Below are 25,843 nucleotides of genomic sequence, written 5' to 3'. Positions count from 1 at the left end.
CTTTTAGTAAAAGGAAACTCTTAAAGGAACTACTTTTAGTAAAGGTCAAGTGTTTCTTTTTCCAATTAAATTCTACTTGGCACTAAATGGAGAATATAACCTGAGTATTGAAATGCATTCTTAGTTCAATTAATCATACATTTCCACATCTGGTTAACCATTTTTCTAAGTCCGACTTGTTATCAGATCTTTTCTAGATAGTAGTCCCATAGAGATAAGCCTAAATGCTGCATTTGTAGACACTTGTGATTACAGTATTTGCAGTTATCAATGACGTGTTTCCTTATTGCTTCATACATGATAAACGACTTGCTAGGAGATAAAGATTGATTCTCTTTCTCTCGGAACATCCTCCGTCTTGAAAGGTTGCAGAAAAGTAGCTGTGCGGTAGTTAATTTTGAGAGTAAGTGAATATTTTTCTTTTATATTATCAGTTTTATTAAACGAATAATTTTGTTTTCTAGTGTATGTTATAGGCAATAATTTTATAGGGGGCAAAAATTGCAAAATTCGCAAGGTGGTACGAAAATCATGAAACGTTTGTAACCTGGCATTTACACTAACAATTTCGAAGTCAAGGATTTTTATTAACATTTTACGAGAGGAAATGGAGTTGCATACCGGAAGAAGGGAATAATACGAAAAGCTAGTATGTAAGTTAAAATTATAGTATACATTTTTATTTGAAGTCCTCATTTGAAGTCCAACAAATTCTGGAAGCATATTTTAGGTTATCATTTAATTAGACGATGTTTTCATACATTATACACTGCATATATACAGATTTACTTCTTTCAACAGCATTAAAAAAAAGAGGGTTTTTCGGCATCCAAATTATTGGTACTGACAGGCAACAACGGAAGACGACTCTATGTAATTTCGAGAATAGAATTCCTTTTATTCCCCCCCCTAACTTCAGAAGTCCTGCTAAATTTAGAGTAACTCAAAATTCAATGTTCTGATTAGGATTTCGGGATAAAATAATCTTCACTGTAGTTGTTGAATAAATCCTGGTGTAAAACAGCATAAAAATTATTTAAATATAAAATAATCCAACATTTATGATAGCAATAAAAAATAAGAAGAAAAACCAAAATTTCTGGATTTATTTGATATTTGTGCAAAAATATTATATTAGTGAAATCTTAGAAAATATCCTATGTGTGAATATAGCGGCTAAAATTTGCTTTACTGTAAAAGTATTGCTTTATCCATTTATCATTACGGCTTTCTTTATGTTGCTCTTACTAAATTTTCTCCTTAACCGCTGGTGGACGAAGTCTAAACATAAATTCTCTCTTTCCCATCACTGCTAAATCATGTCAAGGGTTACGAATTAAATTAGGCAACTATTATTTTATAGCATAATTTCGCATCTTGTTAGAGGTATTGAAAATAAACAAATTTGGGTGAAAAACTACTTTGATTCTGATGTAGTTCGAAGCTCCTTTGACTTGAATACTAATTGACCAATGCACGTGTGCCATCTAACTCTTCAGAACGGATCTAGTTTGAACTGATCTATCGAATGAAAAAATATGAATCCTTATTGCTCCTGTGATGGCATACGGAAAGAAAAGGGGGGGTATGCCACTAGTATGAAAATTTTAAATTCGTAAACGTTGGGATTTGCTTAGTTATTACAAAAGCCTTTCCCTGTATATTGCGCCAGATGCTGCTAAATTATTTGTTTAGTTAATATTTAGTTGCGGTTGAAACATGTTGCAAGATATTTGAATTTGATAACTACTTTTCTTTCTCATAGAATGCAGTTTTATTCACACTGCTGTTCCATAAAAGCTACCTCAAATTCATATGTTAAAACCCAATTCGTATCATTATTTAGAACATTAAATGAAAGACACGTTTAAATTGTTAACAGAGTAGAAGAGGGATTTAACTTTTTAATATATAGAGAATTAATAATAAATTAATGTTACTTTTGCAATATAATTTTTTTTCTTATATTTTTATTACTTATGTATGACATCTCGAAGGAAATATACGGTTAAAATTTGTATATAGGATCATGCCGTTAAAATTGGTGTATGAAGGGGAAAAAAAAGAAACAAATAGAAGCATCATTTGTCATTCACGTTCTTTGAAAAGTGCTACCATTGCACGAAATTTAAATAATTAATCTGCCACGTGTGTTCGCACAAAGCAGATTCTGTTGCCATTCGACTGCCATAAATAAGGTTTTTTTGTTCACTTTTCATATTAAATAGTCTATTATTGATTAATAAACTGATCGATTTCATAGAAACAAAAATTTTATTTTAACAACTTTGATCTTCATTTTACGTTTTTTAATAATTTATGAAACTGATGTAACTAACAATACATTTAATTTTATAACATAGTGAACTCATGAATATTGGCAAGTTGGTTCTAATTAACAATAGGTATTTCGAACACAGTATGTTATGTAACTAGCTTGAAATCTTTTTTTAACTTTTATAATGGTTTCCATTTTGTAATTTTTTTTTCCCCAGTTTCTGAAATTTTTTATGGTGAACTTCTCTTTTAGGCCTGCAAAGTGAGGTTTTCTAGTTTTTTTTTTTTTTTTTTTTTTTTTTTTTTTTTCCGATTATTTATTTGTGGGTATTTTTATTATACACACATTTTGTGTCGTAAGCTATAAAACGGCATTTCACTTTTCAAATTGTTCCTACGAAACATTAGAGCCCTGAATTACATTTAAAGAAATTAAATAATGAAGAATCTGCATGAATGTACATATGCTTTTCGCATTGTGAAAAAACAACGGCACATTAAATTTTGAATAAACGTTTAAATTTTGAATAATTTTGAACACTCGAATATGGGCATCTGGAAGCCCAAATTTGGAATTTGTTTTATTACCTATTTCATATTTTGCAAACTTTTAACGAATTTTTGATTAACAAACTCAACGATTTCAAAGCGAGCAATGTCAACACTGTACGGGGGGAAAAAATATCTCCAGCTCCCGAGGCTGTGTATCGGAAACTCGAAAGATATGCTTCTTTTAAATATTTTTAGTCCAAAGGGGCAATTTGCCCAGAAGGACTATTTATTTCGTTTTGGCATTTTGCGTCGATTCATGATAAGCGTTATTTCACTTTTCAAATTGTTGCCACCAAATATTATCGCCCTGTATGATAGTTAAACTAAATAATGAAGAATCCGCATGAATGTATGTATGTATGTTTCTCACACTATGATAAAACAACGGTACCTAGAGCCATCAAAATTTGAATAACGTAATCTTCCATAGAATATGGGCATTTGGAAGCCTTAATTTGAATTTGAAATTTGTTTTATTATCGATTTCATATTTTGTAACACTTCAACGAATTTGTGATTAACAAACTAAACAACTTCAAAACGAGTAATGGCAACACTGTACGGGGTGGGGTGGGGGAACTTTTTTTTTATCTCCAGCGCGCGAGTCTCTGTATCGGAAATTCTAAAGATATGCTCATTTTAAAATTATTTTGTGATATTGCAGTTGAACTGAATTTTATAGTTTAAGTGCGAAGAACATGATATTTAATAAATAAAGGTAAAAAAATGTAATGCAAATAAAGGTAAAAAAATGTTTACAAAAAAATGTAAAAAAAAAAAAAAAAACCGCCCCTTTGCACTTTATTTAAAATCTGAAACTTTTCATATTTTGGGGGGGGGATATTGTTATTGAATTGAATTTTATGGTTTAAGTGTGAAGAGTATTATATTTAATAAATAAATAATGGTAACATACAAAAAGTTTTATGAAACGCCATCTTTGGACGTATTATAAAATTTGAAACCTTTTCAATTACCCCCCCCCACACACACACACACGAAAACTACGAAACGATCTAAGAACTGCTGGTAAAGTTGTAATGTTATATAAACAAAAGTTTCGAGTTCATTTGCTTTGCATGTTATATATTAATATAAGGTGAGTATCGTTAAACGATCAGTTTGAATAACATTATTGTGAATTAAATTATCATATCAATAAATTTTCAGATATGTGCATTTTGCATTAAATTATTAATAATGTAAGTGAACAGCCGGATAATTGTTGATAACCCAAGAGGATGCCATGCCTGGGGTACATTAATCAAGTCCTTTTTTTATTCGTTTAATATGTCCAGTTAGTATTGCCATAATCGACAATATAATCTATCTTGAACTCTCAGTTAAAAAAAAAATGCAAGGGGGGGGGAACGCAATTCAGTCTTTTTGATGCTAATGTGAAAATCGTTATAGAATTATTGCTCCCAAATAAATGCTGTAAGAAATACATTTGTTCTCGTCGCTTCAAAATTATTTTAAAAAGTAAACTTTTACATATGACAAGAATTAAAATTTGAAAGTATTAAGACAAGAATTTTGCTGCTTCAGAGGAGAAAGTAATGATTACATTGATTTAAAATTCTTAAATGGAGGTAGTATGAAAACGTTTTACTAAATTTCAATCGTGCTAGCAATGCTGCTTGCTCTCTCTTTCTCACCTTTTAAATGTATGTGTGAGAGTTAGTGCTCTGTCCCTTCTTCAATTTAATCAACTTATTTCAAGATTTTATGATTGAGTCATTTAGTAATAAAGAAGCTTTGGGGCACAACAGGGTCCAGCGTAAATAGCTGTACAATGGAGTAGTTCGATTTGGGCTCTATTTTAGATGAATGGGCTGGCTTCATGGGCGTTTCATTAGTTTTCCTGATGAGTAAATGTGGATACAAACTAGTTTGTCTTAGGAAGTCTTCCACAAAGGCTTCCCTCCTCTTAGGCAGATAGCTCTAACGTGCTTTACCGTATATATAAAAAATGTAGTCCGAATAAACAATTAAACACAACTTCAAATCTTTAGAGCAACCATTTTCCTATTTATTTTTAACAATAATAACGGTAAAGAAAAAACTGGTAACCATGGTAACACTTTGCGACTGCGGAGATAGTCTCACAGACGATGTGTTAGCGTCGCAGAACAAATATAAAAATATTAAACACCGTAATCAAATAAACTAAACCAAGAACAACTTTATAATACAGTTTTCTTCAAATAATTCAAGTTACTTCAGGATTTTATATTTGAGCCACTTAAGAATAGAGAAACATTTTTATATAACCTTCTGAGCTGTGTTTTGCCATGCAGCCTCGAAAAGTTTATCAAATATATAGGCTTTTGACTTTATTTCTCTTTTTAGCATCGCTAAGAAAATACAAGTATAAAAATATTGTGCAGTCAGAGGCACTCTTCACGATCTAATTAAAAAGGATCTAAAGTAACGTTTCAAACATCTTTGTGATAGCCAACGCGCAGGCAGTCAGAGCTTGAAGTGAGTTCAGACGCGGTCATAAGGTCCTTATTATTGTGTGTGCAATGCAACGCCAAAAGGTAACATACGTATGAACAAAAACTTTTTGCGTATGGCACTTAACGTAAAAACAGATTCCTGTTGAATAATTCATAGGAAAACTCCTTGGCGTTCTGATTCCTCTTAAGAAACATCAGAACTCGTAAAGGGGGGGGGAAGAAAAGGGAGTTTTAAAAGAAAAAAAAACTGTTGAAATTGGAGAATCATTGCACATACTCCCGAAATTTCTACACCGTGTTTCACGGGAAATAGGTGTTTTAAAAATCTCGGCCTACAGGGCTACTAAATTATTACATTTCAAACATGGAAAGATGCCAGCCATGCCTGCAAGCAAATGAATACCGTTTTTAATAGCCGCTATGACACAGATGAGTACCCATTACGTCATAGAAATAAATAAAATTATGTGCCGGATTTTATTAATCAAAGTTTACGAGAATTTAACACACGGGTGGCTGCGTGGCACACGGATGTTTGAAACTCTATACTTAACGTACTACTAATTACACAAGTAGACCACTAATCATCTAAAATAGTTTAAAACTTCAATATACTTTATAATATTTAAAAACAAAAACCACGCTATTTTTTACATAATTTATAAAACAAAATGTATCTATCTTTGCTGATTCGACAATTGTGATAATTCGGCTCGTCTGACAGGAGTTTTAATATGTGACGCAAATAATTCATAGGAAAGTATCGGTAATATAATTGCAATTAACCCAGATGTTGACGAAACTGGAGGGAAGCTCTTTATTGGAGGCACAAAGACAGAATAATTTGCAAGCCCCCAACCAAGGCCCGATTCAACCATTAACTGTCATAATTTTGAACCCCCCCTTTTTTTGTTGTTGTTGTTTTCAAATATAGTTTCTCTTTTACATTATTGAAAATAAACATATGATTTTTATTGATTTAAAAATCAGTCCCCATTTGGCGATCACGGCGTGTTCCGTGTAAATAATTATATACGAGTAATGTTCTTACGAGGTGAGATATTCAACATGTTATCCAACATCACACTATACACATTGTTTCCGAAATTTTTTTAACAAACAGCACATCTCTATTTTCCTTCTAATACTCTTTCTAAGTAATATTCCTCAGAAATTTCTCACGCTTTCTGTATGCGTTTTTGTAAACTTAATCTATAGAACGGTCTTCTACGATTTTTCGGGTCAGCCAGAGAGTATAAATTCAAGTAGAACCTTGCAATTACTCTTCTGAAATTTAAAAAAGGCATTTTTTCATTAGCAACGCAGCATACTGTATGAGCATTAACCAGGGACATATCCACTGTATTAGTAAAAATAGAAAAGCATCGTTTCATGCCTATATTTTTTCTTCTATACTTTTGTATATTCCAATCAAGCTTGTCCACCAGCCATGTTATTCTTGTAATTTGCAATGGCATTAGGCTGCGGTATTATCCCTCGGTTTTTCTCAGTTTTAGACCATTTTTGCACAAGTCCCAAAGGCAAAACTTGAAAATGGTTTGGTAATAGCCTAACATTGTTATCTTTCTAAACAAGGCCAAACACCCCATGTTTCTTATCATCTATAGTCGAAAGCCCCATAAAATTCTTTCTTCAGTTCCTTATCTGTTTTATAAAGCATTTATTCATTCTCTTATATCTCACCGTTCCTGTCGCAGATACGCTTCTCTCTTTTAGATTTTTTGTCAAATAAAAACTTGTTATTTAAGTGAAAAAAAATATTATTTAAAAAAATTCAAATTAAGGAAGAAAAAAATGTTATTTAAGCGAAGATTACAGAAGGTAATTTTGCAGCGTGTTATGCCTTCTTGAAGGCCACACATTATTATTTTGACTTACTAGCGATTTGATTCTGTGGTGTTTAGTGCCTCTAGCCATTAAGCTTGTTCCAGCCCCCTTCTACGAGTCAGAGCCTTCCTGCGTGTTTAAATTGTCCTGTGAGCCGTTAGGCTAGTTTAATTTCGTTTTATTTTGTTGGACATTACCTGTTTGATTTAATCCAGAAGTGTTAGCTTTATGTAAGCCTAAATGGGGCCGACTGTTCAACTTATGTGATTGAATAAAGGATTCTCTACACTCTTCTTCTGACTTTCCTGTTATCTCAAAACCTGGGGATAATTCCTTTTATTACAGTCTTTCTAGAGTTCGTTAGTTTATGCTAACAAAAAGAACGAGACTCTACACTTCTTCTGACCAATACGTGAGGAAAATAGTGTTACGAAAAGGATTAGTGACCCCACAATAATAGTTAGGAACAGGTGTGTTTCCAAATCACCCGTTCGAAACATCTGGTAGCAAGATATAATTGAAATGAAAGCGGAAGTCCTATTTGTAGTGTAAATAGTAAATCCTTTTACAATAGAATTGCCAGCAGCTCCGAATAGTGATCATTGCAGGTGGTTAAGCTATAAAAGTAAGCAATTTGCTTAATTTTGATACTGTATTTTTGAGACACAACCCCTCTAAGTAAAAATATTTCATGTCAATATCAGTTGTCAAATAGTCACTCAGCAAATAGGCGGATGTGAAAAAGTGTCATTTACGAGCAAACTTTTGAAACAAATGTTTAATATATATATATAGAGAGAGAGAGAGAGTTTTTTTAATGAAATTAAAATTTTTAACTATATACATTAAGTTTAGAGTATAATTAAGCATATAACTTTAAAAATAAATGAAAAATTACAAATTAGCCGTGTAGTAACATTGAAAGCATTCTTAATCCGCAAATGGAGACCACGGCAGGAAATGGGTTAAAATTATCGGGTGGTTAAGCACGCATATTTTCAAGAGCCACTGGCACCTACTTCTTACACTTTTATTAGGGAGAAATGGTGTTTGAGGAATTAAATGATAGCTTAGAACCTCCTAAAATTTGGAGCTTTAGGTTCGAACCTTGTTACCCAGAGCAGTTACCAGACACCAAACGTGAGTAACGGGAGTCTGAAAATCAATATCTAGATGGCCACTGTAATAACGCATTCTTTCCTCGTTTTGTGTGACTAATTTAATTTTGTGGTAAATTGTGATGAAATAATTTTGCAAATGCTCTCTGCGGTACTGAACCTGGCAACCGCCCATCACTGCTTTCATTCGTCTGTAGCATCTTCTAACTTTATCACATACCCAATAGTGGGCATAGATGTCTGCTGCATTAGTAAAGAAGTGAGAATACTGATAATTTGTTAACTATTTTAAATAATTAAATAAGTAAATAAATAAATGATCGAGTTTACTTCTATTTTATCTTCCTAAAGTTTGGTATTGGTTGAATAGTTTATTTGGTATGAATTTCCTGAATGTTTAGCCAAATTTTGAACATTGAACATCTTATGTTGAACTCACTACTTAATTGTGCTCTGGAGGAAAAACGGCGATGAAATTAAGTTTTTAAAACTATAAAAACTTTTAGCCTAAAGTATTCCAATGGGAAACTTATTCAATGGTTATATTAATAAATTTATATGATAATAAAATTGATAAAATTATTGACATGATAATAAATACATAATAAGGAAACTATCTTTAAAAGAAGGAAAATCCACATCTGGGTTATTTCCTTTTAAACCTCGTTCATGTAATTAGAAAAAATAAGGAAGTTAGTAAATACAACTGGCCTTAAATGTGCGAAACTTGCGTTAAACATTTCGAAGGCTTTGTGTGGACCATGTTCTGTTGCTGGCAAGAGAAATGACGGAGTCTTGAAAAGCCTAGAAAGAGTCAGATAGCTATGTCCTACAGGCCGTCTTCCTGCTTCAAATTTCCAATCTCAAATAAATTTGAATTCGTTCAGTATCAGCCGCCTTCATTCCTTGATAGTTGAGGTCCCGTTGTATGCACCCATGCATCTCACCTTCACTGGGCCTCTTTATTGTGTGAACCATACATCGGACTAGCAGCATGATGAGATATTAAATGCATCATGGATTTTCCTTGATGCATGTAATATCGCATAATAATGAAAATTAATAATTCAGATTTCTGCTTATGTTATTGAAAAGTATAAATCGTTCCCCCTTTATGCTTATAATACAAAGAAAATTGTTTTTTTTTTTCAATAAAATTCGAAATGAAGATCCTCATTGCCTATTTCACTATTTAATTCAAAATTTCAATTTTTCTTTATTTCTTTAAGAAAGACAGAATCTGTATATCGCCCAAAAAAATTGTATAGGAAAGGCATTTTTCTCGTCTTTTTCTCAAAGGACGACAACTAAAATTCATTTTATGCTTAAAAGTAACATGAAACTAAATTATATTCTCAGTGATGGTATACTGAAAATTTTGTGTCATGAGTAGTGTTTCCCAATCCGCTCTTGAAGATTTTTTTATTCGTGCTTCAAGGACACCTTACATAAAAAAATCACCTTATTCTTGCTTTTTACTCTATTCCTCACATTTCTTGGAGTATTCCGACTGAAAAGCATCCTTCTAGAAATTTTACAGGTAAATCAAAATTTGGAGAGATAAATAAATAAAATAATTGGATAAAACAGAAGTTTTGGGCTATAGGTCTTTAGCCTAGTTTAGGGTGGCGAGAGTTTCACCGAAATTTTCAATCAATATTATTATTCAGTTTTCCAGTTTAATGCATCTACGTACTTTTGAAATGTGTAATTACCGAATGCAAATGTTTAGTTACTGACGAATGTAAAATACAGGGTGGTCCAAAACTATTGAGCTTATTTTCATGTTTGAAGAAAATAAAAACAAAATGAGGTACGTACACGTTTATTCTTTTCTTGTAAATACAACTTAAAAAAGTTTTACATAACAATTTGACTTTCCATGCTTCTGGTTAATTTAACAGTCATGATTTTCAGATCTGAGGAACTAAATCTCTTCATGCAGTAAGAGAAAAAGCGTACAGTAGCTCGAAAGTGAATGTTTGGTGCGCGTTGGCTGCAGATGAAGGGGTCTAGTCTGGACACCGGTCGAGATCGATATCGGAAAGCCAGTCGGGATTCTCTTTCCACTCGACAGCGGAAGGGAGAGCGAGTCTGGCCCCTTCAAATTCCGTCGGCGGAAAGTGAAGTAAAATTCCGTGCGGAAGTGACGTTTATTGCATAGCAACCAGTCTATCTCACCTCTACATTGCTCCAGGCTCAGGGGAATCGGGTAGTTTGTTGTCAAAATGGCTGTTTCGCACGTGCTTATTACTGAGGATGGCGGTAGAAAAAAAAATCGAGTTCGAGTAAATGGCGAAATTTTTCGAAAAAATACGCTGCTGGATTTAGTAAAGAGTATGGAAAAATGAAATGGGGAACGTTAATGGATATTTTAAACGCAGAAAGAAATGGCCTTTTCAAAACTTCAGGTATGTGAAAAAACGTAAACATAATTTTACGTATGATCTATTGCAAAATGAAAATTTTCTAAAAGGTTACATGTTTGTAAACTATTTGTTAACAGGAATTTTATGATTAAAATACATTATTTTGTCTGAAAAGGTTATGCAACAACGTCATAAGTCAAATCATTGAAATATAGCACCGCGTACGCGTGTTTAATATTCCTAATGAATTTGAATCAAAAAACATTTTAATTTTTAACAACCCATGACTATATCAATAATTTTATTTATTCAGGAATTATATCTATCACGTAGCTACAAATATACTATGTGTCGTAGATACCAATAAGCAGTGAATAAAAATATAACAAACTTTTAACAAAAGTAATAGGAAGAAAAATAAAAAAAAATTAAATAACTATAGTTTAAATCATAAAACATATTATCTTGCACACACACACACACGCATATATATATATATATATTAACATATGCAGTGAAAGGAAATTCCAATACATATTCCTATTTATACCCTTTTTAAATCGATTCCACCAGTGACCGTGTGGTAAAATCGCTGAACACTGGTAGTTCGGTCCGAGATCCAAATACTGCGAACGGGTTTGTTGCATTACCAACATATCTCTGATAACCAATATATCTGTCATTACCAACATATTTCTCGTAATTTCCAAAAGCATAAAAAATTAAGGCATACAAAACCTGTTTTAAATAAATAATTATATGTATATATAAATGTATTATAAATATATTAATATATGCAGTGAAAGGAAATTGCAGTACATATTCCTATTTATGCCCTTTTTAAGTCGATCCCACTAGTGGCCGAGCGGTAAAATCTCCAAACACTGGTAGTGCGGTCCGAGGTTCGAATCCCGCGAACGAGCTGGACGCATGCGCGTCATTACCAATGTATCTGTCATTACCGCTATATCATTGGTAATGACAGATATATCATTGGTAACTTCCAGAAGCATCGAAATTTAAGGCACAGAAAATTTGTTTTAAATATATATATATATATATAAATAACAGTATAAATATATCAACAGATGCAGTGAAAGAAATTACAGTACATATATATTTATACCCTTTTTAAATCGATCCCACCAACAGCCGGTAAAATCGCTGAACACTAGAAGTTCGGTCCAAGGTTGGAATCCTACGAACGGGCTGGTTGCATGGACGTTTTCGTGGTTTTTCCCATGTGTTACGTGTATACGAGCTAGTTTTCCTTAGAATGTTCTCCACGAAGGCAACCCTCACTTTAGGCAGATAGCCCTCGAGGCTTTGCCGTAATTACATAAAACTAAAACTAAGGACTTTTTTTTATCTGAATAAATATACACAAAACTGATGTAATATCTAAAAATAGACCTCATTAAAAAATCTGATAACTAATTATAAATCTTGCATTATAATATTGACAAGAATTTAACCGAAAATTATACAGGAAATTCTAGAAGCTATTGGAAATTGACATTGATATCGATACAGTTAAAACTACTTAAATAAATTTTTTAACTCGAAGCAATTTAATGTACATGTTGAATTTAGGATGTGCATAGTTTGAATTATATACTGCATATTCTTTAATGCATGTCTAATGTATTACATTTTTATACACTACAAATTCAAATAAAAGTAGAGGGAAATGCATTATAATTTAAAACATAAAATTTCAAAATTTATAAATTACTGATCAAAACATGAAATTAAGTACATTGATATATACATTAGTTTAAAAATTACAATTTTAAATTAAAAGTTGCACCCCTTCTTTATATGTGAAATAGGAAAACACCAAATATATTATTTTCACTAAAATTTAATGAAGGCATTGGTAATGTAGAATAAATAAATAATGTAGAATCGTGACCATCAAATGCGTTATTTCTATAGCGAAATACTCGAGTTTTTCACAAATCTTAAGAAATTAAAATATCTATTACGTACACTTTCAAAAACAATCCGTGACCTCCGCCGTCCTCAGTTTAACCCTAAAACGACAGACAGAAACTTAAACGGCAGCTGTCCAGCTGACGGAAAAATTTCCGACGCGTCGATCTCTGTAATGATCGAGACGATAACACCAGACTCGCTCTCTGTCGAGTAGATCGCAAAAAGCGACCCGTTCTTCTATCTCGACGGTGTCCAGACTAGGGCCCGAAATCTTCGAACCATTTTTCTTCATCGAACAGTTACAAGCGTTACATATCTGGATATGCTAGTGTGGTATGCATTTCCTGAATTTTAGCGCAGTCAGCTTCAAGTTATCTTTCAACAAGACGGCGCTCCACCACACTGGGGTTCCATAATTCTAACGGAGGTGAACAAAACATTTCTTAACTTTTCGACTGGTGGTGAGGGCCGATACCATAGCTACCAAGATTCTCCGACAATGCACTCTTTGACTTTTCCTTTTGGGGACAGAATCGGTGTAGGTTCGAATATCGATGACCTAAAACAACGAATCACTGAGGTCAATAGAGGAATAACTTGCTGAAATGCTGCAAAACACTTGGCGTGGTGGCAACTGGATTTTGCGTGCCTTAAATGAATCTCATGTGGAATTATTTTAATGCTGAAGTTATTTAATGTTTAAAATTTTATTGTGTAAAACCTTTTTAAATTGCTTTTCCAAGAAAACAATGACCGCATTTTGTTTTTTCTTTTTGAAACACGAAAGTCGCTCAATACTATTACCCAACCCTACATGTTACAATTCAAAATGTATGGTTTAAACATCTTCTGTAATGCTTTTCTTTCACGAAGTCTCAAGAATTCGATAATTTAGGAAAACGTTGCGTTGCATTGCTCTAGGAAGCCTTGGATGCTCCATAAAAATGCAAGTTTTTATCAATTTTCTTTTTCTTGGTAAACAAGATGGCATGCGTCTTGTCCACATTAACAAGGACGTTCCATTTTTGCAGCCAAATCTCCTGTATGTTTATGTGATCTTGTAACCGTTGTATGGAATGCACATTGCGTCAGGATCGCTGTGTCATCTACGTACATTGCGAGTGTCGTGTTGGGTGTTGTAGGAATGTCGTTCACATAAATATTAACATAAGTGTGTTAGCCAGGAGGGACCCCTGGGCTACTCCAGCTATTATGGGACGTTGAGTAGAATACGAGCCGAAAACATGAACGACGAAGTGTCCACCGGTCAGATAGGATTTAATTATGCTTGTGATGTAATCTGGGAAACCCAGATTTTGTATTTTGTAGAGGAGTGCTTCCAGCCAAACGCGATCGAAAGCCTCAATAAAGAAAGTCAATACATATTCATTGGCCTCAATCCGACAACAATCGGTGCAACTGCACTGATTGCATTGGCCTTGAAACCGTCTCGCTAAATCCAATCCTAAATAAAATCTCCTTTTACAATACTGTTCAGTTCACTTTCTAATTATACTAATTTGTTTTTTAATAATATTTATATTTAATGTGATAAATTCATTTTTAGCATTTTCCAGTTTTCCATCATAACTTCTCATATTGATGTTGCTCATGTATTATTTAAAATTTGGCAACACTCCAGAAGATTTTTCAGCGGAAACTTTTAATTATTTTAAACGTTTTATTATTGCTTTTAATTTGTAATTGCAGAATTATTATGAAGGGTAAGTAAAAAGGAAATAATGGTTGAAAAAAATCGAGACAATTGAACTTACAGGAAAACTGAACGATCATATTTTTAGAAATTCTTTTTGCATCAGATTTATGATCAGATTTAGGAAATTTAACATTTCAAGTTTTGTTCATTCATGAGACGAAATCAAATATGTGTATTTTTAAACTGATGACTAAAACATTGTCACATAATAAAATCATAATTCAAATATATATTTAAAACACAATAGTGAGTTGTATAAATAATACATATTTCCTATGTATTTACTACTTTTTGGGGGAGGAGTCAGTGATTCCGTGGGTGGGAGGGAGTATATATAAATTGTACCCTTGGTGTTTAATTTACTAAAATTATTAGTGCAAGGCAACTAATGGGAGGCATATCAAAATTAGATTTCTCAATATTTTTTTTATTCCCTTTTTTTTTCCTCATAACATTACTGTTTCACTAAAATTTAGAACATTGCTTCTCAACCTATTTTGCCCCAAGCAGCCTTTTTACCATTACTAAAAGATCATCACTCTCCTTCTCATTTCCTAAACTCGAAAAATGTATACACACATTTATTGTAAATTCGTTCAGCTCAATAAATAGAAAATAATATCAGTTTGTTAAGTAATAAAATGTATGTGTATGATATGTAAGTGTAGGAGCTTTATGTTGCCTTGTTCTTGGAATTATAACCATTAGATTGTAAATTTTATTAATACTTCTTTTTACAGGTTAGCAGTTGTTGTTATTTATTCTGAAACTAATATTATGCAATGTAGTAGTTTATTACTTTTAATACATATATGTATATATTTATGTATATATATATTTATGCATATATTTTAATAATAACAGGTTATGGCTAATGTGGAGCACAATCGCTGAGAAAAGCTAAGTATTAAATTCCCATGGTAATCATAAAAATATGTATGTGCATCATAGAGACAGCAATAAGATCTTCTTTCTTTCTTCACCATGCATGCAATTTCCTAATGGATGTTACTAAATGGAAGGATTATTAAATTGGTCAACTTCAGAACCTCCTATGCATTCTCAGATTACATGGCTGGTCTTTAGAATTGCAGTTTTTTTTAGTTCATCTCGTTTCTGTGATGGCTACAAAAATTATGGCTATCAATGCTCAAAGCATTTAATTTTTGTCTTCTCACATCTACACACATTTTCCTGCTTATTTCCCTCTCCTCAACTTTTTATCAATCTCCATATTCTCAATAGCATCATTTTCCTGAAGGTCGTAATCCGTTTCCTCAATTCAATACAAGCACACCATCATCACAATGTATACATAATTATCTTACTTCCTTTTCTCACTGGATGTACTGTGCACAATATATTAATCTCTGCTATATGATCTGTGTGACTTAGATTGCATCTTAATTTATAGGAGACTAAAGCTGTACTGAGAATTTTAAACAATATTTTTATAACCACTTGTCAGAAATCAATTCTGTAACTATGTGAAGTATTGTATAGATCTGGATAAACTTATTTCAAATAAATTAAAAATATTTATATTACAGTGATTTTTTTAAAATTTAATCCACAATTTATTTTTCTTTTAAACGGGACATTTTATCACTGTGTATTGTGAACATTTTTTTTATGTGCATGTGCTGACAATTCTGGTGCATTTATATAAACTGACTCGAGATAAATAATTTTTTAAATTAATTAAAAATGTTGTGTATTTTTTATAGATTTGAATATGGCTGACAGTGTTCTCATTATTGGAAGTGGAGGCAGAGAGCATGCTTTAGCATGGAAGTTATCTCAGTCATCAAGAGTTAAACATGTTTATGTTGCTCCAGGAAATGCTGGGACATATTCTGATCCTTCAGGGAAATTTTCCAACTGTGGTAAGTTTCCAATTGTGGTACTAATAAATTGTTAAATTTGATTTTACTTTAAAAAATATTTTTTCTTGATAACACTGTTAAGTTATTGATACTTTTCTGTTAAATACCTGCCACATATTTTGGGAAATGTTCTTTTTTTAATTGTAAACAATTTCTATTTATAAGAATAGTTTATAGACGGCTACATAATTATTTCATCCATCAGATTTACATAGCATTATTACAATACCATTTATTATTACAAAAATGTATTGCATTCTTAATTACTAAAAAACATAAGCTGAAATGAATGGGAACACTAGACAGGAGACATAAATTTACAAATGATTGCTAGTGTTGTAGAGACATTAGGTATGGCGACTGGGGTTTTTAGGGGACCCAATCGCCAAACCCTGGGTGAGGAGAATCATCATCCAACACCCTTTTAATTCGGGTGTCACTGTAGAGACATTAGGTTAATTGGAAAAGCCAGAAAGATGAAAAATTAGCAAACGCCTTCGCTTTGAATCTAACCACATACTTTTCAAGCGCGCTGAGCGTGCAGATCACTACACCACAAACAAATTTTTCTAAGCCTAACCATGCGAGTTCATCCATAGTAAAAATGAGTTTCATTGAAATGATGGAAGTATTTATTACAGAGAAACTTCTAGGATCACAAAACTGAATGCAATGGAAATAGATAGTTGAAGGTTTACTTATAAAAGAAGGAATTTTCGAAGTATGTTGTGGGGAAATAGTCAAGCCAGAGCCAAGAATTTATTTCCTGTAACTCAGGCACTAGATCATTGATACGAATTTAATATGTAAAATAATACATGTGAAATTTTGAAATCCAAAAATGTCATTGCTTTTGGAACTCGCGGTGGTAATTTAATTCAAGTTACTCTGCAAAACTGTGTTTCCCGAAGTTAAGTGTATTGTTATATGCCCCCCCCCCTGAAGTGCAGTTAGGTGAAACAAATTTTCTTCAGTTCTGCCATGAAAGACTGGGATATTTGGTACTTACGTATTAACGCAACCAGGTCAAAATTCGCATAAATCGCCAAATTTGGTGACCCTACTTACGGCAACCCTACGTGTTTAGACGAAAGTTTATTTGTAAAAAGAAAAAATAACACTGGGTGTGTACTACCACAGCAATGGGTTTCCGGCGGAATTTGCCGAGAAAAGAAAGAGACTTTTTTGGTTACTGTACCTAACAGAAGTGCCGTTACCCTCATGGGAAAAATTTGCGAAAATATCAAGGAAGGAAGCATCATTTATTCAGATTGCTGTAAAGGATACAATACAAGTGAGTTCGAAAATGCTGGATTTCTGCATGGAACTGTTAATCACAAATATAACTTTGTTGATCCCAACACGGACATTCACCTACATCATATAGAGCGCATGTGGGGCTCAGCCAAATGGCGCAACAAAAAACGGAGAGGAACAGCCCATCATCATCTTGACTTATCGAATTTATATGGTGCCAAGCTCAAGCTGTTAATGGCGAAGACGGTTTTTAATCAGTGCTAAAAGCAATAGCCAAAAGATTTCCGCCTGAAAAAATAATTCTGCAACTTATTCAAATTCGAAACCGGAAGGGTTTAATTGCTATTTTATATTTTAAAACAAAATAATATAAAAAACTGTATTAAAAATTATCTATAATTAATAAATGTACATTTTCTTTCTATTTCTACTTTTTTACTCAAACTTGCAAATTGCGCCAACCTGGCTGTGATAATAAGTAAGTATCGGATATTTAAATAAACAGCATATTAAAAATGTATTACTGTACCACATCATTGAAATAAAATTGGAGAGTGATTGAGGCCTGTATATCAAGAAAACAGCATAGGTTGCGATTCCAGTCTTCAACTATGTGCTAAAAAGGTTGGTGAACTTGTTCATACTGATCTTTGTGGGCTTACAGAACAAGAACAGGTGGTTCTTGCTGTTATTTATGTTTTACAGATGATTTCTCCTAGTACAAAAAAGTGTATTTCTGAAGCATAAGTCAGAAACCATTGCTAAGTTTGAAGAATTTTGTAAATTTTTTCAGAATGAAACAGAGAATCCAATAAAGGCTGTTTTAAGTGATGGTGGACTTGAGTAAACAAGTACTTTAAAAACATTTTGCGAAGAATGGGGACAGAGTTTCGGTGTTTTTTTATTGTATGTTTCAATATAACTAAATGTAATGTAATAAACTAAATGTAATGTGGATTTATATCCAGTTTCTGAAAATGGGGCTTGATAAGCAAGAAAACTTGATTTTAGATTTGTTAGATAGATAAGAATGGAGGGTCCCCCCCTCTTGCTAAATGCATTTCTGTAAATATATAACATTAGTACTTATTTTCATCTCTATTTATTGAAGTTAGGATTAGAAGTTTGGATCCAAAATTCCCAATTTCTGAAAAGCTCAAATTTTGGAAAACCATTAAAAACAAGCATTTTCTTGCTAATGATTCCAAAATGCTCTTGGTATTTTATACTTAAACTCTTTGTTTTAATATACTGCCTTAATTACTTGGACTAATTTCTAGATTCATGTATGTGTATTTAAAGCTGTTAGAAAAAAAATATTCTTGGACACACACACACACACATATATATATATCTTCAACCATTAATTCTCTATCCAGGCCATACATATAGCATTATAAAAAAATTTATTAACAACAAAAATATCCCATACAGCCTCTTTCATGTCTTTGTGGTTGTAGTTTAAAATTGATTACTTTTCCCCTATATATATCTTTATATACAGTGGTGGTCAAAATTGTGGACACTTCTGGAAATTTTTATGTTTTTGAACTTTGTATGCTTATAGAGAAAATGTTACATTTCGCAAAATGCAAACTTGTATATATCATTTTAAAGAGAATTTATTACTGAATTCAATACAAAACACAAAATTCAATTATTTGCAATACAAAAAAAGTTATATGTACTTTAATACAAATAAAAAACACAGTTATGAAGTGGTTTATAATGCCTAGCTTACCTGGCCAATCACTGTTCTTGTTCTGAGAACCAATCAAATGTTAGTAACTGCCAATAGAAGCTGACATCATGTTTACACTTGAAACAATTCATTATTTTGCTTTGTTCTGTAGAAGGAGGACCTGTTTCTTATACACTGCAATTACAAGTAGGAATTTTTGTAAAAATTTTTAATATTTAGTCAAGAAGCAATGACATCAGATAAAAGAGTAGATTGGACACCTAGAAAGAGATGTAATATTATTGTGTTATGAGAAAGTGGTCTTTTCTATGCTGAAATTGCAAGACAGGTGGGTGGTTTAGTGACTACATCTAGAGTCCGAAAGTTTTGTTTACGATTTCAGGAGACAAATTCAATAAAAAACAAAGAAGGAAAATGCCGAAAAAGGTGCACCACATCTATTGATGACAGAAGAATAAAAAGACTATGTCTCCAAGATAGAAAAATGTCATCAGCGGCCATCAGAAGTGATCTGAATGATGCTGGTGTTTTTGTCATTTCAAGAACAATCAAGAGAAGATTAACAGATGTTGGACTGAGAGATAGAATTCCATGAAAAAAGCCTTATCTTAATTTTCAGGAACGGGAAAAAGACTGCAGTGGGCAAAGGAACACATTAATTGGACAGATGATCAGTGGTCACAAGTTATATGGAGTGAAGAAACTAAGATATCGTTATGCGGTAGTGATGGGCGAAAATATGTAACACATATAATAGGAGAAGAGCTACATCCTGACTGCATTCAAGCAACTGTGAAGAACCCAGTTAGTGTTGCCCATCGATGGAACACTGAATGCCAGAAAATACATTGACACTATTCTAGAACCAAAACTTTCCATCACAGATTTCTTTCCCAACAATACTTCGTTTATTTTTCAGCAGGATTCTGCTCCTTGCCACACGACCAAAATATCAAAAAAGTGGTTTCGTACAAAGAGCATTAAATTGTACAAAGAACATTAAATTATGGCCAGGAAACAGTCCTGACCTCAATCCTATCGAAAATTTGTGGCACAGTTTGAAAACTCTTGTCCGAATGAGGCGCCCAGCAAATAAAAGGGAACTAATTGAGGCTATAATTTTTTCCTGTCATCATGTAATAACGAAAGAAGAGCTTCAAAACCTTGTCAGCTCAATGAAACGTCGATGTGAAGCTGTAATAAAAAATAAAGGTTACCCTACTAAGTACTGATAACTCACTGCAATCATCACTATCTAATGTATATCAATAACTATTATCATTTAACTTTTTTTGTATTGCAAATAATTGAATTTTATGTTTTGTATTGAATTCAGTAATAAATTCTCTTTAAAATGATATACAGTCACAAGTCGTTACTTCGGACACCCATAATCCGGAATGATCTATAATCTGGACCTCAAAGCTACAAATTTTCTGCGGATAGCGTAAGACCTTTACGGCTGCGAATTTGCGCGTGCGCGTGCACAAAATACGTTTACGAATGCGCGTTTAATGTATAACGGATGGGATAATCTAAGCTAAAATTATCTAATTATCTATTTCAGTTAATCTTGCAGATTGCGTTGTTCCTTAATCTTCGAATTGGATCCGGCTTATTATTTTTTGCAGACTGTTAGAGCAATTTTATAAAAGTAAGCTTGAACTTTCGATTATTTCAAATAGAATTTCCGATATATATTTACTAATATGTAAAGGATATACAAAGCGAAAGTATCTTTCGGAGTCCATTAAATAAAAAGTGGAATTGCTGCAAAAAATGGATAAAGGCATATCATATCCTTTGTTTATCTAAACTTTGTTTATCTTTAACCCCGCTGAGCGCAATGAATTAGAAGTTGATCTGTCAACACTATCCTTATCTTAAGGGCAGATGTTTTTATTTTATTTGGCTTATAATTGCTTACTAAATGTGGTATTTCCTCTGGATGTACTCCATCTTTGATATGATTTAAATCAAATGCCTCGTCATTATAATTCGCTTCCGATAGCGAAGAAAGTGACAGAGGTTATTGAAAACGAAAAAATTTCGATTGACAAATTAGCCGGTATTCTCGGCACAGCAATTAACGAGACTTGAACAGCCGAACTTTGTAACTGAACAAGAAATTATGTCTGTTTATGGAATTAAAGAGAATGTATTATCAAATAAAAAATGAAGCAACTTAAACAACTTACATTGAAAGAAATGTTTAATAAAGTAAACAAATAAATATTAAGCTTTTTTTTTTTGTAAATTTTATACCCTATAGATCATAATTGTTCTTTATTTCGTAAATTACGGTTTCATATTTTTAATTTTATAATTTCTGCATGCCATTTTACCAGATATAAACTGATGATCTATAATCCGGAAAAATCGATAATCCGGAATCGCCGAAGTCCCGACGAGTCCGGATTAACGACTTTTGACTGTATACAAGTTTGCATTTTGTGAAACATAAGGTTTTCTATAAGCATACAAAGTTCAAAAACATAAAAATTTCCAAAAGTGCCCGCAATTTTGGCCACCACTGTATATAAGTGGCTAAAGTGTGTGTTGCCGATGGTTTATTGTTGCCACTCGGAAAAATGAGCACAGAAATTAATGTTTACGTAGTTTTTAATTAATATCTCGGCTGATTAAAGTCATACGAAGATGAGAATGGTATTGATGGATTTGGAGAATTTTTTGGAATCCGAGGATATGCGTCTCAAATTTCAACTCGGCGCTGTTCTATAGATATTCGAGAAAAAAGAATTTGGCATGTAGCCAAATCCCTCTAATAGGGAAAACCCAAGAAAGAAAGTGAAAAATGTAGGGAAAACACAGGGGAGAATTAGTTTTTAATTAATATCTTTGCTAATTAAAGTCCCACGAAGATGCGAATGGTCAAAATGGCGTGCCATGGACCTGCGGAATCCAACGGTGTGCTTCGCTAAGCTGTTCGGAGCCGTTTCAGAGGAGATGATGTTACTTCACCCCAGATATACAGTCAAAAGTCGTTAATCCGGACTCGTCGGGACTTCGGCGATTCCGGATTATTGATTTTTCCGGATTATAGATCATCAGTTTAAATCTCGTAAGATGGCATGCAGAAATTCTAAAATTAAAAATATGAAACCGTAATTTATGAAATAAAGAACAATTATGATCTAAAGGGTATCAAAATTTACAAAAAAAAAAAGCTTAATATTTATTTGTTTACTTTATTAAACATTTCTTTCAATGTAAGTTGTTTAAGTTGCTTCATTTTATGTGATAATACTTTCTCTTTAATTCTATAAAAAGACATAATTTCTTGTTCAGTTACAAAGTTCCGCTGTTCAAGTCCCGTTAATTGCTGTGCCGAGAGTACCGACTAACTTGTCAATCGAAATTTTTTCGTTTTCACTAACCTCTCTGTCACATTCTTCATGTCTTTATCCATTTTTTTTGCAGCAATTCCACTTTTTGTTTGTTGGACATCGAAACATACTTTCGTTTTGTAGATCCTTTGGAAGTTCCAGCATCAGAAATTCTATTTGACATAATTGAAAGTTCAAGTTTACTTTTATAAAATTGCTCTTACAATCTGCAAAAAATAATAAGCGGGATCCAATTCGAAGATTAAGGAACAACGCAATCATTAACATTAACTGAAATAGATAATTAGATAATTTTAGCTTACACCGTCCGTTATACATTAAACACGCAGGTGAAAACGTATTCTGCACTTGTGCACACGCATATGCGCAGTAGTCAAGGTCTTACGCGCACGTGTAAAATGCCTGTGCGCATGTGCCAACGCGGCGCATGCGCAGAAAGTTTTTAGCTTTGAGGTCCGGATTATGGGTGTCCGAATTAACGATTTTTGACTGTATATGCAGCTTAAGTGTCTGTTTGTCGTCGATAGTCTATTGGTTGCTTGCGTAACTGTTCTAGCCAATGGGGTGAAGTTGCCACGGCATAGATTGCAGTTTCAATTGAGACGTAGACAATTTCCTGTAAAACTTGCCTTTACTATGACCATCAATAAGTCTCAGGGCCAAACGCTTAAGCTTGTTGGCATTTTTTTGCCTGAGCCTGCATTTGGACACGGTTAACTTTATGTTGCCTGTTCAAGAATTCATGAAAGAACGGACGGAAAATTAAAAATAATTGATGGTCCTCTGCAAGGCAAGCTTAAAAATGATGGAAAGATCTACACAAGAAATGTTGTGTACGAAGAGATCTCTGACATGTGAATTAACATTTTATTATTTAAATCACCTTTATTTATTGAGCTAGAGGTCACTTTTAAAAAGTGTACCGCCAGTGGTTTCCTTCATTGCACTCTACTTTAAGCAAGTCGAAGGAGGAAACCCCGTCAGTAAGCAAAGAGGCATCCTCACCGCCTGCCCTGGGTAATTTAATTTGCAGACACCTTTGCACAAATCATTTTAATTACAATTTATAGTATCTAGAACAGCAGTCATTTCGTATGACCGCCAGGCTTTCTAGTATATATATATACCCACACATATGGCCTAGCCAGCAAGAGAACTAATGGTTGAAGATGCATCAGTGTAGAATGCTAATAGAAAGAGATTCTGAATTTTATTAAATTTTATATTGTAGTTTGTTTATTCTTTCTTTTTCTTCTTTTTTTTTCTTTTTTCCTTTTTATTTTATATATATATATATATATATATATATAGTGACTATATATATATATATAGTACTATATATATATATATATATACTCACTGCAAGATAGTAATTTTTTGAATTTTTAGAATGTTTTTTTTTTCATAAATATATAGAATGGAAAAACTGAATCAGTTAGTTTCTTTCCCCATTTAGATATTAATGTAAAAGATTTTGATGCAATTACAAGGTGGTGTGAAGACAAAAAGATAGATCTTGTTGCTGTAGGCCCAGAGGATCCTTTAGCTAATGGTAAGTTTGTTATGCTTTAAATCTTGACTAACTATCTTATCTAATTCAATATTAAATCATCTGTTTTTATAATAGAACCACGGGATCTAACCAGGATCTGAACAGGGCATGCAAAAAAGTTTTAATCGGGGTAAAATGACTAGCTGCGTGAGTATTTACGTGTCTTTTCGCAGATATCTGTGTATGATGAATATGAGACAGTTTCTATTAGAAAATTCCCCATGAAGACCCCTTATGCAGATAGATGTAATCGAATAATTGTGTGTTTTACCCTAATCCAGCAAATGAATAAAGTGGACTAAGCAGAATGAAGTTTACGAGATTCTTGAAACATAATCATTCATCATGAGACTCTTGAGCTGTTTTTCATCTTTTTATTTATAACAATTTTGATCCTGTCTGAGATAAATGTATAATTCATTCCTGAGAGATCTCTTCTATAATTCTATAATTTTGATTCTGGAGTATTTGAAAGTTGTAGTTGCACTTACAACCCTCAGTATTTGCAATTTAATAGCAATGTTTTGAGCTGGCAGATGATAAAATATCCTGGCATAAAACATCTTTTGCTTTACAATGTGCTTTCATGAGTGTTAAAAATCTGTTAATATAGAACGATATAGATAACATTTATATCAGGACTGTGGTTGAACAATTCAAAATGCAAAAATTTTCCTTATCTTAAGGGCAGATTCTTTTATTTTATTCGGCTTATAATTCATTACTAAATGTAGTATTTCATCTCGATGTACTCCATCTTTGATATGATTTAAATCAAATTCCTCGTCATTATAAATATCGCGAGTACACATCAAATAGTTTTCTGGTTGCAATTTTCTAATTTCAATTCGAAATGTTATGCTTTACGCATGCGCGCATTGAAAGAAATGTTTAATAAAGTAAACAAATAAATATTAAGCTTTTTGTTTGTAAATTTTGATACCCTTTAGATCATAATATCCTGGCAAAAAACATCTTTTGCTTTACAATGTGCTTTCATGAGTGTTAAAAATCTGCTAATATAGACCACACATAGTAGCATATTCATATTTCTCGATACTAAAGTATTATCAGAAGGTTATACAGTCAAAAGTCGTAAATTCGGACACCCATAATCCAGAATGATCTATAATCCGGACCTCAAAGCTACAAACTTTCTGCGCATGCGTCGCTGCGCATAAGACGTTTACGGCTGCAAATATGCATGTGCGCATGCGCAAAATACGTTGACTCATGCGCGTTTAATGTATAACGGACGGTATAAGCTAAGCTAAAATTATCTAATTCAGTTAATGTTGCAGATTGCGTTGTTCCTTAATCTTCGAATTGGATCCGGCTTATTATTTTTTGCAGACTGTTAGAGCAATTTTATAAAAGTTAGCTTGAACTTTAGATTATGTCAAATAGAATTTCCGATATATATTTACTAATATGTAAAGGATCTACAAAGCGAAAGTATGTTTCGAAGTCCATTAAACAAAAAGTGGAATTGCTGCAAAAAATGGATAAAGGCATATCCTTTGTTTATCTAACCATTCCGAAATCTGTTTATCAATTTCACGCTGCTATGCGGCGGGGGAAGGGGATGCCGCTGCACACAATGAAATGGAAGTTTATGTGTCAGCACTATCCTTATCTTCAGGGCAGATGTTTTTATCTTATTTGGCTTATAATTCCTTACTAAATATAGTATTTCATCTCGATGTACTCCGTCTTTGATATGATTTAAATCAAATTCCTCGTCATTATAATTCGCTTCCGATAGCGAAGAAAGTGACACAGAGGTTATTGAAAACG

General features: G+C 32.9%; 1 protein-coding gene across 7 annotated transcripts in view; it reads left to right on the top strand.

Annotated features, from left to right (window-relative positions):
• Nucleotides 1-250: 250 nt before the first annotated feature.
• The window catches only part of Gart (trifunctional purine biosynthetic protein adenosine-3 Gart), a 117,187-nt gene continuing 91,594 nt past the window's right edge, over nucleotides 251-25,843 (top strand). Inside the window, exons 1-4 of one of the 7 annotated variants that reach the window (XM_085823778.1) lie at nucleotides 311-403; nucleotides 15,146-15,180; nucleotides 16,009-16,167; nucleotides 23,951-24,046. In XM_085823778.1, the coding sequence (XP_085679904.1) occupies nucleotides 15,156-15,180; nucleotides 16,009-16,167; nucleotides 23,951-24,046 (280 nt within the window). In that variant the 5' untranslated portion in view covers nucleotides 311-403; nucleotides 15,146-15,155. Of the gene's footprint in view, nucleotides 404-512; nucleotides 654-14,172; nucleotides 14,289-15,145; nucleotides 15,181-16,008; nucleotides 16,168-23,950; nucleotides 24,047-25,843 lie in introns of those variants that run through there. The other 6 variants (XM_085823795.1, XM_085823796.1, XM_085823784.1 and 3 more) reach the window with 6 other exon arrangements.

The sequence above is a fragment of the Stegodyphus dumicola genome, chromosome 1 (genome assembly GCF_044657685.1).
Source record: "Stegodyphus dumicola isolate Sdum_Otavi_A_Nest chromosome 1, ASM4465768v1".
Classification (NCBI taxonomy): domain Eukaryota; kingdom Metazoa; phylum Arthropoda; class Arachnida; order Araneae; family Eresidae; genus Stegodyphus; species Stegodyphus dumicola.
This window is presented reverse-complemented; position numbering and strand designations above follow the sequence as displayed.